Below are 15,519 nucleotides of genomic sequence, written 5' to 3'. Positions count from 1 at the left end.
ATGTTGATCGTGCAGTGCACACACGTGTTCGCAAACCCACATAAATACTGTGACAACACAGTGCACATAGATGACTTCTACATGTGGAGAATATAGAAGTCATGTATGTTATGACTTCTATATTCTCCACATTAGGGGCTAAACTTAAGGACCAACATCAGCAGCACAGCACATAGACAATGGCCTGCAAAGCTGTGTCTCCCTTAATTTAACTTAGCAGGGTGGTTACTCAGTGATGAACAACAGGATACACAAGCAACCACACTGCTCACTGTGAGGTTATTTACAGCCGGCAGCACTGAAGCATTTAAATGAAAGTACTTTAACTGTCTGGCGCTTCAGAGGCTCAATCTTTTCTGAATTCTTCGGTGTTAGCAAAGCAAAACATCTGTTTGTTTTCTCAATTGCTTATCCAGTTCAGGGTCACGGGGGACTGAAGCCTATTCCAGCTGTTACAGGGTGAGAGGTAGGGTAAAAAAACAAAAAACGAAGCAGTGGATGACATCACCTGGTCCAAAGTAAATGAATCAGGTGCCGGTGAGGAAAGATCCTTGATCCTCCTCATTGCCCTGGTTTAAGTCACTAGTTTCCAGTCTTATTGAATATACCATGGTGCTCATTCTGTAAATTATGGTCCCCATTAGAGTCAAAAAGGAGGATAAAGCAGAGCACTCTTTAGGGCAGTGCCAACCTGTCTCAGGGTCCTCGGCTTTACAGTCATACATGCCCCCTCTTTTCAAAACGACAAAATGGCAACGGGGAAAATGCTCTTCAGGATAGAACTTAATGAATCAATGGGTGATTTCACACTGGCTATATACACATTTTATATACATTCAGTGGCAACTGCAGTTAATTTGGCACCCTTCTTCATGTCTAAACAGGATCAATGATAACACTGTCTGGTGTCAGTGGCCAGGAAGTCTTGGTAATCTTATTCATTTTTCCACTGCAGTTTCCGAACTAGACGGTGTTACTGGAGAAAACCGCTGATAATATAACTTAAAAATACCGATAAAGTGTTTATTCTGAGCTTGTTGGCTAGCTTGCTGTTAAAGCGTTACTCTGGTATAGTAATAATAAAACAAAACTCTATTTACTGAGTGAGTCAGACGCTTGTTTTCATTTGTTTATTTACTCATTTATCTTTAGCCATGTGAAGGGAAGCCAGGAAAGAAAGACGAGCTCTGCTCCTGCTTTAATGTCCCATCCAGACCGCACACTGTTTGGTGGAAAAAGATTGTGCACGTTTAAACTCCATGCCTGTTGTTAAAGTTTTGTTTCCAGAAAGCCCTGCTGCTGTAGTGCATTTTATCAGTATTTTGAATGCACGCTGGAAGCACAGGAAGCTTTTGTATCCTCAGACTGGAGATCTTTCTTGGCCTTTTTCTCCATGCCATTGAGGATTTCTAACTGGAAGTTCACATAATCTATGACTATAGCTAATTTCCTCCTGGGAAGACTCTCGCTTCAATAACATAACAAATAAAATAACCTCTCTTGGTCATCTATTTATTAACCTCATCACACAGCTGAAGCAGCCTGGACAGCATATAGATGTTATAGAGATGTTTCTGACTGTGAATCTCTGCATATTGTTGAAGTGTTTCTGATTTTCTGCACATTTTGGGACTTAATTCTATTTTTACTCCAGCTCCTGCCTTCAGCAGTCCTTTGTAATGTGTGTGTGTGTGTGTGTGTGTGTGTGTGTGTGTGTGTGTGTGTGTGTGTGTGTGTGTGTTGCAGACAGAGGAAAGACGAACTGGAGCAAAGGATGTCATCTCTGCAGGAGAGCAGGAGGGAGCTGATGGTGCAGCTGGAGGGACTGATGAAGCTGCTCAAGGTGACACACGCAGGCACACACAGACACACACACAGACACAGGCACACACTGATTTAAATCTTGAGCAGTTTGTATTGTCTCACACTAGAGGGCAAAGTCTCCCTTCTTCCTCCTCACATCTCCCTCTTCCTGTCCTTGCAGTAACAAGCCTCATTTCCCCCTCTGATGTTTCCTCCTGTATGACCTCTTCTTTTCCATTCTTCTTTTCCTCCCTCTTTGTTTCCGGCTGCCCATGTTTTGGCCCTGTAGGATGAGGAACAGCGACAGGCAGTAAGTTTTATACCTGTTTGTTGAACACATTGAAGAAAATGTGTGGTTCAGTCTTTATTAGTAACCTGAAATTTGACATGCAATCAAAAAGTTGCAAGACTAGGCCCATACATGATTTAAATTTGGCTTATCTCTCCTTCAAAGTAGTCTCCTTGTGCAGCAGTTGAGTGGATGAGTGGAAATATTGACATTGCAATGTCTTGAAAATAAAAGTAAAGGATTTGAATGTCAAAGTGCAAACTGCAATCAGTGTAGAAACAACAGCTGCTAAGATGACTCTTGACTCTTTGCAACCGCTTGCACAAACAACATGCTAACACAAAGCAAGTGAACAACTCTGGAAACACAACGATTTTAAAGTAGAGTGTGTGATGACCCCAGCCAAGCAAGCAAAGCCTGATTTTTGAATAGGTAGTCTCCATTTCTACCTGGACCGGTTTCTGTCACACGCTGGCCTGGTTTTCAGCCTTGCTGTTAGCTTTCAGGTTAATGCTTAAATATTAAAAGAGAGATTGTGTGTGTGTGTGTGTGTGTCTTCCCTCATTGGTGTGTGGGACTGTAGTCTAAGATTTGTACTGTTATTATGTAGCAGTGCTCAAGGTAATTTGTGTGGGTAATGTAAAAGTAATGTAACAAGTAGTATAACAAAATACTTTCTACAGGGAGTAATTAACACTGTGCAGTACTTTTCAAAAAACGTAATAAGTAATTCATTACTTTTTTAGAAGCAGTCCCATCACAAAATACTACCGTGGCACGCACCACAGTTCAGGCTGTTTACACTGAATTTTCAATATGTCAAGTTGACAGTTTAACCTTGTGGAATTAATTAACAATGCAGAACCCTGCAAATGTCTTCCATCCATCCACCCACTGCCATTTATCTGGGTCCAGGTCATAGGGGCAACAACCTAAGCAAAGAAGCCCAGATTTCCGTCTCCTTGGCCACCTCCTCTAGCTCTTCCAAGGGGGGACACCAAGGCATCCCCAGGCCGGGTGAGAGATTTAGGGTGCTTTCCGTGCGTCCATAGTCCATTTAAATCAAACATTGGTTCGTTTTCCCCCTTGGTGCTGGTTTATTTGTGCAGATGTGAGCACAGTACAGTAATTGCACTTCGGTGTGAAAAGAAAGCAAATAACAGGTAAAAAGGTACAACTTTACAATCTCACCAACTAATTCAGACCAGAGTAAACAAACTATAGATATAAAAATGCCCATAATCTCTCCAGGGTGTCCTGGGACTCCTCCTGGTGGGACATGCCTGGAGGCATCCTAGTCAGACGCCCGCACCACCTCAACTCACTTCTTTCAGTGTGGTAGAGTCGTGTGTCTACTCTGAGCAGCTCACGAATTTCCGAACTCCTCACCCTATGTCTAAAGCTGAGCTCAGCCACCTTTCAGCTCATTTTAGCCGTTTGTATCCACAATCCGTTTAAGTCACTACCCAGGGCTCGTGATCATAGTGAGTGTAGGGACATAGATCGACCAATAAATCAACAGTGTCACTTTCACACTGATCTGTCTATTCACCCTAACAGACCAGTACAGCAATCTGTCAATCTCCTTTCCTCTCCCCTCACTCTCGACCAAGGCCCAGATGGTACGTAAACTCCTCCGCTTGGGACAGACACTCCACCCATTTCTCATCCCAGCTGCTTCCCACTCAGCCTCAAACTGCCCCAGTGCCAGCCGGAGGTCATTGAGTGAAGCCAACAAAACCACTTCATCCACAAAAAACAGAGACGAGCTACTGAGGCCATCAAACCAGACACCCTCCTTCCTCGGCTGTGCCTACAAGTTCTATCCATAAAAGATATGAACAGAACTGAAACCCTGTAAAGGATGGGACAAAACCAGCAAGCATATTGTTGGTTTGCGCCCAATAACTGCTCGTTATTCTCCGGGTCATGGACAAAGAGCCAGCTTTCACCAGCAGTCCTCGACATGTAAGAAGGGTCAGTTTGAAACAGGAGTTGGATGTTTTCGCTACAACTTTGAGGTCTTTGGTGGAAATGGTGAAGTTAGACCTCCATGGGACCATCTGAAACTAGCAGTCAGTCTAGAGCAGATCCAGAGGTACACAGGAAGATAGCACTGAAGGGTGGTTAGGTCAAATTTAAATTAATAATTTATTTATTTATTTTTTTTATTGGTGGAGTCCCAGAATTTTACCATTAAATAGTCAGAATATCGTCATTATTTTGCATCGGGGTCATAATATCTATTTGCCAGCTGCAAAGGAGATCTACTTAATATTTTGAAGAAGCACCTGCATGCCGAGCTGAAGGTTAATGTTCTGAAACAGCAATGGCTCACACTGCTGCTCCGAGGGCCCGGACAAGCTGCAGGTTATGTGCTGGAGGACATGCTATTAATGTCAACTCATTATGCATTCAAATAAATTTTTTACAGTCAGTTAAGTCGGATACACACACACACACACACACACACTGGACGTATAACCAAGCAAACTGTAAAGGGTTAATGTTTAGTCCTGTAATCTAAAACCTTCTAAAAGTGACATTACCGAGCTCTGATAACAACTTTCACGAATTCATCTCACAGGCGCAGGCGTCCGGCTCTTCTCACTCGTCTCCCTCTCGGCCGAGCCCATCAACCGTGCGCTCTGTAGGTGCTGTACCCACCCAGGCTCACACGTATCCTCCTCAGGACTCCCTCGCCGGGGTGGGAGGTGATGTGCAACAGGCTTTTGCTCAAGGTAGGATTCATCATTTCGTTGTCTCCCATGGCTACCCTTATTTAAAAAAAAAAGTGTGTTGTAGTTTGCATTATTTGATCTTAAAGGCTTATGTTTGAAGGAGTTTGTCTCAGTGGTCTAACTAAACCAAAGTGCAGTGGGTCTTATGTGTTAAGTGATGCATTTTCAGCTGTAAAAACACCCTTTTCAACTGTTTGAGGGAAGGAGTTTATTCTTAGAATGTATCTTACATGTGGTTTCGCTGCATGTCTGAGCAGCTCAACAAATTCTCGGTTAAGACTTTCATTCATATGAAGGGTTGTGAGTTTGAGAATATATTCTGTATACATGCTTTTCTAAAAGTATGGTGTGTAAATGGATTTCAGACTAAAACGTCTAACCGTAGCCCTTAAAAAATGTTGCCAGCGTTAGTGCCAGCTGTATTTACCACATTTATTTATTCAATCTCTGCTCAGCTACAGACTCAAACATACAGTAGTTTCCGGGCAGTGTTTCGGATTAGTCTCACCTTAGTAACAGTTCACTGTGAAACCTTCAGACTCTAATAGAAACCACTTGATGGATATAAATGCTTCACACACAGAAAAATCCTGATATTTAAAATGGGGATATTATGCCTTTTCTTGTTTTCTGTCATATAGAGATTGTTACAGTTGTAGATAATCATAATAGGCATGGCCAACGTGTCATATAATGAGGTCAGCATGTGCAAGTGGTCCCTGTGACCCAAAAGCTGAGGCCTCAGACGTGCTGTAAACACTCAGTTTCAGGCAGTTTTTTTCTACCTGTGGATCTGTATGACATCACAGAGGGGGTAACCATAATATGGTGGTGCTTCCAACAGATTTATGGGTCTGTGTATATATGCAAGCACCATGAAAGGAGACACATACACACACCTTTTTAAGTTAATCATCATTTAATGCTATTTATAGTTTCTCCTCTGTGAATATGTTATTCGCAGCTAATAAATAACTGAGAAATATCAGTTCTCTGCAGCCTCGGTGAGATCAGTGTAGCGGCACATGAATCATCTCACCACCTGTTGCAAGTTCTAGTTAGTGTGATCCTGCAGCTCATAGCGAATCTCCAGAGCAGAACAAGATGGTGGCACTGGAGTCTGTCCGCCACAACAGCGACCTCTTCATGGTCCCTGTCTTTTTTTCCAGGGGTTTTGAGTTGCGTTGTAGTTTTTGTGTTTTATGAAGAGTTTTAATAGTTGTAGTAATCGTCTTCCCTGTTTCTGTTTGTCTCCGCTGTCTCGCACATCTGTGTTCAGTTATTTCCTGTTTTTTTACTTTGAAGGTTTGCTTTCTCTTGAGTCCTGTGTTAGTTTTGTTTCTTGTCTGTGTCCCACTGATTGTCTTCACCTGTGTCTTGTTACCTTTCTCTAGGTCATTTCTAATCAGCTCTCTGTATATAAATAGACCGGTCTCCCTCTTTGTCCCTGTCAGATCATTTGTTAAAACTCCCTGTTGTGCTGGTGTTTCAGGACGATTTTAAACCAAAACTCGGAGCATAACTCGCTCCCAACCAAGCAATGTGTTCGGTATAAGTTGCCACGATGATTTAGCCAGGTAAAAAAAGAGCCACTTGCATGACACAAAACTCTGACTTTAAGCTCGTTACAGCTCACTAACCCCTTAATCTCACATCGTAGTCACCCCTCTGCTGTTTAAACTTCTGTTTACAAGGGGTGGCTGATGAGAAGAAAGTTAGCTTAAAGGGAGAGGGTCTAAACTGCTTGTTTCAGACGGAGCATAAAGTGAGAGGATGAACCAAGGCTGAGTAAGATAAATAAGGATTATTTTGAACTGGGAATCGTGGAGAACTACTGTAGTAGAGTACAGGGATAAAAGTACAGAGATGAAAATGAGCATAACAGGTTCCACATTAGCTAAAAATAAAACATTTAAATCTGGTTTATTTATACAGACGGCATCACAAACTGGCTTTTCCGCAGGTCTGCTCTGCGCACATTTCAGCTCTGAGAAAGACATTTTTGTTCTTTTGCTTCATCATTTAAATAGTTTTATTCACATCAGATTATTTGCTGCTGCCATCTTGAGACAGAGTAACACCAAGTACTTGGTTACCACAAAACTGACTGACTGCTGTAAATACAAGCACTGGATAAAATAATGATTGTTTTCTCCACTCAAGGCCCAAGAAGAAACCTGAGAAATGACCTCCTGGTTGCAGCCGACTCCATCACCAACACTGTGTCTTCGCTGGTCAAAGAGCTGCACTCAGGTTCACACAAACAGACACACTCCTTTTTTTTGTTGATTTAAAACAGCAGAAACATGCTGTGTATTAGTTTTGTGTGTGAAGTTGGTAAAGATGGTTACTTTTTTAAATCAAATCTTGAAGTTTTTAGATAACAGTGTAATTTTTGTTTGACACACGTTTGTATTTTGACACTTTTACTCTCTCTTCTGAACAGATGACAGTCGTGAGGAGGAGGAGAGACTGCTGAATGGGAAGGACAGAGGTACAGTATTGTTTCTCACAAATGATTTATTATTGATATTCTGCTGTGACTCGCTCCGTTTGTTAACGAAACCTGACACTGACACGACAGTATTAAAGGTTAAGTTGCACTGTGACTTTTCTGAGTCGCTGGGGATTAGAAGCTAGAATGTACAACTGTAAAAGTTGATACCTGAAGTCTTAAAATATAAGTTTAATCGCGCCAAACCAACTCCAAACAAAATAGCCCATTAAATAAATAATAAATGAAGAAAAAATGGGAAAGGAGTTTTCTGGCAGCACCTGGAGAGCTTTTAACATCTCAAGTCACCTCCTAACGACCAAGTACAGCTATTAACCATAAAATAATCACTTTGGAAATGAACCACAGAAATTTACTCTCATGACAAATTTTTTTTCTGTTTTTCTTGTTCTGCCCTCTCGGATATGAATGAACTTCTGACTCTTGGGTTTTCTTTTAAATCATGTAATCAGATAGGTGTATAACTATTAGTAGTAATTACTGCAAGAATATTACTGAAGTAAAAGTAATAGTGCTACAGTAATCTGTTTCTAATAAGTTCGTACATTCAAGTTTCCAAAAGTAAAGTGCTTTTTATGCTCAGGGGATATTTTTAGTGTTCTGACATCCTGAAAGGCAATATTTTAATAATAGGTTGTATCCACAGGTTATTCTTGTAAAACACTATGAAATTAGTTTTTCAACTCAGCGTGGTCATTCTGATATGGGATTTATGTGGTATCTAGATGTGTAGTGCTTTGGATATGCACAGGGTGTGACTGTGGGTATTCAAACAGTGCAAAATGCTGTGGAGACGTACTGTATGTCCTCCAAAAAGCCAACAGCATGCAGGCCGATGGCAAGGTAGAATGCTGATTGGTTGAAAAGTTGGCTTGAACAGGAAAGGGAGTTCAGAGTTTACTGTGAAGAAGAAGACACTTGCTATTTAACCCCTCCTGTAGTTATCCCCTCGGAGGGAGTCCTGGGAGACATTGCCGCACTCCCCGATCATGTGGGTTATTAAGGTCATTGAACAGAGGCGGTGGCCTACGACACCAACCATCAGCCAGCTATAGTGCAGTCTTGAGATCCCTTCCCAGATGATTTTCAGCCCCCACTCACACTCTGTCACATGCCAGACATGATGAGGGGGTGGGGCAACATCTCACAAAGGATTCACAACTTGGCTCCTGTGACTGTAATTACCCACGCCTTGATTCGTATCTTGTCTCATGTGACACTTAATGATGTATAATGACAGTGACCCTCAGGACCACCTCCAAGGGGACATCTCCAATAGGGGTTAAATACCTGGGACACTCCTAAACCTCTCAGCTGAGAGGTGAAACGTCTTCATGAGCCAAAAGTCCAGTCACCTTCTTTTAACCTGGAATGACCTGGATGACTGAGAACCTGCACAGACACACAGAAACTGTCAGCAGTTCAGTGCAGCAGGGGTCGCTTGTGAGATAGTCCCAGTGAATATGAGTGAAACTACCTGCTTCCAGACAAAAACAAAAAAAAAACCCACATTTCATTTTAGTTTTTGCAAATGTAGCATTGGTAAAATGTCTGACTTTGAATAAAAATTTCTCTTACAGGGAAGGAAATTTTGTCAGTAAACTGCATGCATTAGCTTTCCGTTAATGCATCGGTCCATTAAAAATTTAGGAGAAGACGCACTCCCTTAATGGCTCTCACTTTCAGACAATAACGAGACGTTAGAAGAGTAGTCAAACCACATCAGAAACTTTTGTTTGTGTAGAAGAAGCAGCTGGCTCTGGTGGCTGAAGGTGAAATTCTCTGCTGCTGCTCGCTTTCATGCCTGAAATCAAAATGTTAGTGGCTGGTGGTGCTGGCACAGCCCTACGACTCACAGAAAGGTATTTTACTACAGCAGAACCTCATTAAAAAAGCTTAAATTTGATCTCAATCTATTGTCTTGACACCTTCTATAAAAACCACGATATTAAAAAAAAAAAAAAAAAAAAAAAAAAAACTCCAGAAGAAAAATGTTTATATTCGCTCTACAGCTCTACAGGGACTCATTCATTCTGGGCTATCTTGGAGTCCAAAGAGTGGGAGTCTTCCATTACATTAGAAGATCCCTGCAGGGGCTAAACTGAAGGACCAACACAAGCACATAAATCATTGTTCCACATATTTCTGACACTGCCCCCTGGTGACGGTGCACAAAACCCAGCATGCACATGCGGGTCTGCATAGCTCTGTTCCTTTTGGGACATTTATTCATGCTGGCAACCTCACATTAATCCCAGCCGTGCGTTTACATAACTCCAATCTGAACATTTTTAACAAGCCACATAACTAAAAACACATGCTTGGCTGGAAAAGGCCTTTAATCTGTAGTGATGCATCATATTTTATCATCTGCTCATATGGTTTATATAGAAAATCAGAGTAACTGTGTTTTACATTTGAGTTAAGTGGGATAAAAAGTATTAATATTTCCTTGTGAAATGTGGCTGAAATTGGAAGTAATCAAGGACAGCATATATTTATTTGCACCACTGTGAAGAGCTCGAGGTGTAAACAGCTGCTCTGTGCAGAGGAAAGCGTGTTTTATTGCAGATTTGACAGATATCTGTAAGAAGTTATCAAGATAAATTTATCGTAATACAGTAGTACAGTGCTATGATGTTATGTCCTCCAGTGAAATACAGCTGACATTAGCAATTCCTGATAAAAGATGTTAAGCTGTGCTGCTGTATGCAATCCCGTGTATTTTGTTTCTTTACTTCTTCTGATGGACGCGGAGCCAAATCTGATTTTTCTGATCTCTGGATCTTTTGATCACATCACTGGCTCTCTGAACAGACTTTAACTCCACTCGTGCTCGCGGCTTTTCCTGCTCGCTTTCTCCTCTCCAGGTGCCCTCGTCTGCACCGTAGCAAGCTTCATTAGTGCGCCGTCTCATTAGCCGTGCTTTATGGAGCCCCTCCTCTTTACGAGAGGACCGCCTGCGGAGGACAGGTGGTGAAACTACTTCCTGGTCTCGGCCTGAGCACTCGTTAGAATACTAACCTGTTATATTAATCCAAGAAAACCCCAGACAGACAGACAGGAGGCCACAGTTAACTCTTAAAGGATAAATAAAACTACTGCACTGGGCCGTCTACAGTACAGTTTTAGTCTCTGGAGTTAATTTGCGTGGCACCTGCCAAGTAAGGACTTCTTTTATGTTTCTGTGCAAAGGGCTGCTCTGCTTCTTATTACAGGTTCTGGCAGGAACTTTTAGCACTTGTTTTAGCTTCAGACTTCTCTGCTGTGCACTAACTGCTAATAAATTGTTCTCTTTCTCTGTTTAGCAGGTTAAAATGCTGACAGGACAAATGTTAACAGTAAGTATTTTCTCATAAACTTCCTCTTATTAATTACATGATAATCACAAAAACTCCTCTAAAGCAGAAGAGCACAGCTTTGTAGGCAGTTTTTAAAGGTTGAAGCCAGCTTGCTCCGGTGTCCTCACAGGGAAGTGTTTGTTAGAAAAGCAAGAAAAATGCTGCGTTCATGTTTTATGGGAAAAGCTGATTGATTTGATGACTCAAACAACTTGTTTATCTGTTTGAACGTGCTTGCACAGGCCTCCAAATAGCCTGTTTCTGGTTCTTCCCAGTCAGCTTTGTGATGTTTTAATTTTACTTCATGCAGAAACAATCAAAGAGGCAAACACGCTCAGGACGGGTGCTGGTTCAGAAAACAAGTCGAGCAGTTCTGAGTGTCTCGCAGCAAATAAAATCCCCTTAATCCGTCACAATGGTCAAAATCAAAATTTAAAGGTGGAATTTAACAAATTAAAAGACTTTCCTTGTTTGTTTTTTTTAAGCTGAATGTCTGTTTTTAAGGTGTAGTGTAATATTCTGCTCTCTTTCCAACAGTAGAACAATAACATTGCCACCACTGTCTAAATAAAAACCTGTGGCTTAGCATATAAACTGGAAACAGCTGCTCTGCTTCTGTTCAGCTCTACCTGCACATCTCAGATCTTGTTCATTAAATCTATTTGAAAAAGTAAAATCCCATAACCTGAGATATGGGGGCTGTTTAAACTTGTCATTATGTGTTTGAACCAAATTGGAAGCAAAGCTTTGCTCGAGTGTTTTTGGACCATTTCAAATGGCCAATGAGAGATCTGCTGTCTTCCAAAGTACATCCGATAGATGGAATTGAGTAACAGTAAAATCTCTCCTAAATTTAGGAGAGAGTCTCGCTGCTTGCTGTTCTTTAAGCGCTCGTTGTTTTTTATCTCACTGTTTTAAAGACAAAGTTGAATCACAAATAGAGATGATAGACATGAAAATGATAGAAAATCACTATTCATACTTTGATGTAGGCATTTGTGAAACAGTTTTATGTATGTGTTTTACTCTGACCTGTCAGTTTGCGTGCGTGTGTGTGTGTGGGGGTGGGGGTGGGGGGGTGCAGAGAGAGGGTAAAGTTTGGGGCCAGCAGTTTCCATCTTTTTCCAGTCTTTGTGCTGAACTAACAGGCAGCAGCTTCATGTTTATGAAAGAATGCTATTCATCTTTTCATCTCAGCTCACAAAAACAGAGCAAAAAAGTGTAGTCCCCCCCCCCAAACTGTATTTGCTAGTTTCTGTACCAGTATAACTTGGTAACTTTTGATTGGTTGGATTGGCCCCCAGGTGGAGTCATGTTTCATCACAGCCAAAGAAGACTGATACCGACGGAGGGGCGGGAGGTGGCGGACTAGACCTCCTCTGCCAATCAACCAATCACGATGCTGGACACCAAATGACCACTGGGTCACTACTGATGTATAGCTGTGATTCTGTGTGCGTCTGTTCACTGTGGTTTTACTTTTGTTTTGATTTTTTTTTTTGGGGGGGATTTGATCACGCATAGCTAAATGAATCTGAAATCTACTGATCTGTACTGTAGCATGTGTGTGCGCTCAGCTTTTTTTTTTTTTTTTAAGCCATGAGAGAGTCGAGGAAGTGAAAAGATGTTTGTAAAGGGTAACGTACAGAAAAGCTTCAGAATGAGGAAGGAGATAAAGTATGTAACATGAGGGAGAAAAGGAGGAGAAATAAAAGTCAGAAAGATCCGAGGCGAGCTGTAAAGTTTTAAGATTTGGCACTGTGTGCTTAGTATTTATTGCTTTAATTTGATTTGATTTTTTTTTTTTGCCATTTATTCATTCGGTTTGATTGTTTTTGTGTATATGAGTGTAGTCAGGTCCTGCTGAGATGATAAGCTTTAATAGGATGCTTCCTGCTGCATCAAGCCCAGCAGATTGGAGAGTTAAAGTCCCAGTCGGTATCTAACAAAACCACAGGCTGTATATAAAGATGGACATCACCTCCTCCTGCTGTATAAAATATTGTGGAAATTGGCAAAAAAAAAAAAAATTGAGCTTCTGGCTTTCTAGTTGAGCATGATGTGCCGCTGGTCTCTGTCTAGATGGCTAGAAAAGGTGGCCGTTTGAGGCTGCCTCCAAAAGTCCCCACAGACTCCCATATTGAAGTACTCTGATTTTTCAGCAGAAATAAACATTTAACAGCCTTCCAAAACAGTTTTGTTCCCTATAGCTACCCATTTGTAAACTGTACATGGGGTACACGGAGGACAAGTCGACTGTGTTTGTGATGTTGGCTTTTGGCTGTATTTTTAATGCAGTTATCTGGTAAATAATGCAACCTGATGTGTTGATAACTTTGCTAAAAGCCTGTCCAAGAAGCCTGTGCTCCAGCTTTGGTGACTGAAGTTCTATTATTGAATCAGTCTGTTTCTCAGCACCAAATAGCAGGTATCTGAGTCTGCGACATGCCCGCATACAGTCGGTGCACCCTCTCGTTTGAATATGCTGATGTCTGGCTCCAAAAGGTGAGGACAGCCCAAATGCAATAATCAAGCCTTCAAAACCACTTCTGCGTCTCTCTCTCTCCAGTCGCTGGCTGCTGCGCGGACCCTGGTTGCAAATGACGTCCCCAGAGACATTTTTTGCTGCATTTCTGGGTCGTGTTGTCCATCTTTCTATACCGTCTCTGTGTGAAACCTAGATGAGCTCAGCGCTGTGGGTGCTGGTACGATAGCAGCTCAGATTGTCCAGGCCTCTCTGTGTTTCCCGGTACTGCAGTAGGGCTACAGTTAAAGAGGAGATATCTGATTACTATGGTGTGTGTGTGTTTGTGTTTGTAACTTCAACAGGGTCAGTTTTACTAAAGAGTAGCGAAGTTGTTAATAATTTACTTATTTCCACCAAATCAGTTCAACATATTTTACGAGCATTTTTATGTGAGTTCTCTTTTGTTATTTTCTTTTACTTGTGAAATTCTGGATACTTTCACATCTTCAAGATGAGGTTACCTGCCTATGAAGGGTTATAAGTGCTTTGATTTAAGTCAGAAAGTTTGGGAACGCCAGATTTGTGTTGAAGAAATGAAGGGAAAAAAGTCCCCGTCGCTCTGAATGAGCCACACAGTGAACCATTTTTACTTGAACTTTACTTCAAATCAAAGACATCGGAAGGGATTTATTTAAAGTTGGGTTTTTTTGTTTGGGTGGAGCCATCCGTTAAGAAAAACCTCAACAACAGCTCATGTATTAGTGCAACTCCCTGCAGTTTTTTTCATGTCATGTTTCTTTCTGCCAAAGTATATAAATACTGTAAGACACAAGGCGCCTCAGCTTCTCCTGTGATTAACAAACAATTTAAAGTAAAGCCAGCCAGGTGCTCGGAATAGAGCCTTAGCAAACTGATCAGATGTTTTTTAAAGCAGAGGTGTTTCAGGTTTGAGATTTTACTTATCTTGTGCATTTGACCTTTTTAGATAATGGCAAAACAGTCCAATCTCTGCTGCCTTTCAGAACGTCCTCTAAAATGCAGGAGATTTGTGGGAGTTGAATTTCCCTCAGCAGCCCAAAAATGTGTCTGTGTAAATCCAAAGATATTTAAATTGTCCACAACATGTTTTTAAACCCGTGTACAGGTTTTGGTTTCTTCTCATATGGAGCTTCTTTACTGTTATATACATTTTCGGATCAGTTTCACTTCAGCTTTCATCATCCCTCCAGGTTGTTTGACTGACTTGCTGCGACTGGGATTATCACATTTCGAGTCTGCCAAATGATTGACTGACTGTGTGAGTGAGTTAATAAATAAATTAACTCGTGTGTGTGTGTGTGTGTGTGTGTGTGTGTGTGTGTGTGTGTGTGTGTGTGTGTGTGTGTGTGTGTGTGTGTGTGTGTGTGTGAGAGTGAGTTTAAGTGAGTGAGAGAAATTAAGTGTGACAGGTCAGGCGCGTCCTGACATGAAGCTGTAAACACCTTCCGCTCTGAACCTGCTGGCGCTGATGGTGTGAGTGAAAAGTGTGCATCTGTGTTTGATCTGCAATAAATAATATTTAACATCAAACTCTGAGTTTCTTTGGTCTCTGTGAGTGTTGGTCTTTATCTCAAGGTTCCAGAGTGTATGTGTAATTACCTCTTCCATGATCTCAGCCCTTTATTCCCTTCTGGTCTGATTTGCAGTGCAGTTTGGCAAAACAAACATATCTAATGTAATAAATCTGTAAAACAAGCTGTAAACCACACTCTGCTGTATTCTTGGAAAGTGATCCATTTGTAAAATTCCTTGACTTCCCTCATCTGGGTTATAGCTTTTCTAAATCCTGTGGATATTGCAGCAACTCACTGAGAACACCAGAAAAATAAACTATAGGCCAGAGAAACCTGAGCCGTGAGGGTGTATGGAGAAGAGTGTTTTTAATCAGTCACATGAAGTTTGGGGACATTAGAAGAACAAAGTCTTCATCTATTTTAGACTACATGACCTACTAACCTAAAATAAGCACTTTAGGAATTTTAGGCCACAGTAAAATTGGGAATATTCATGCATCAATGATAATAGATATGAAGTCACAAATAGAATTAAAAAGGGGTCTGGGTGGAGGTGGGTTATACTTGTAGATGTGCTGCAGCTGTGGGGATGCTAAAGCAGCTGCAGCTTGGGAGGTAGCTGCTCAGAAGGTCCGTGGGTCAGTCTCGGGCTCCTCTGGTCCATGTGTTGGGAAGGAAGCCAAACCCCACGGGCCCCACGGTGCATCCATCAGAGTGTGATAGGTTAAAAACAAAGAATAACATGCTGTGTGAATTGGTGAACATCACTTGTAGTCTAAAAAAAAGCACTTTGAGTACTTGGCAAGAGTA

The 15,519-nt window shown here is 41.5% G+C and overlaps 1 protein-coding gene across 3 annotated transcripts in view; it reads left to right on the top strand.

The window, feature by feature from the left end:
• The window catches only part of dtnba (dystrobrevin, beta a), a 53,264-nt gene extending 38,585 nt beyond the window's left edge, over nt 1-14,679 (top strand). The window contains exons 16-22 of one of the 3 annotated variants that reach the window (XM_030721159.1): nt 1,747-1,843; nt 2,093-2,113; nt 4,680-4,833; nt 6,997-7,086; nt 7,280-7,327; nt 10,660-10,689; nt 11,994-14,679. In XM_030721159.1, coding sequence (XP_030577019.1) covers nt 1,747-1,843; nt 2,093-2,113; nt 4,680-4,833; nt 6,997-7,086; nt 7,280-7,327; nt 10,660-10,664 — 415 coding nt within the window. In that variant the 3' untranslated portion in view covers nt 10,665-10,689; nt 11,994-14,679. Of the gene's footprint in view, nt 1-1,746; nt 1,844-2,092; nt 2,114-4,679; nt 4,834-6,996; nt 7,087-7,279; nt 7,328-10,656; nt 10,690-11,993 lie in introns of all 3 variants that reach the window. The other 2 variants (XM_030721158.1, XM_030721160.1) reach the window with 2 other exon arrangements.
• Nucleotides 14,680-15,519: the final 840 nt, after the last annotated feature.

Source organism: Archocentrus centrarchus, chromosome 24 (assembly GCF_007364275.1).
Source record: "Archocentrus centrarchus isolate MPI-CPG fArcCen1 chromosome 24, fArcCen1, whole genome shotgun sequence".
Lineage (NCBI taxonomy): Eukaryota > Metazoa > Chordata > Actinopteri > Cichliformes > Cichlidae > Archocentrus > Archocentrus centrarchus.
The sequence above is the reverse complement of the archived record's forward strand: the minus strand, read 5'-3'. Positions and strand labels throughout refer to the sequence as shown.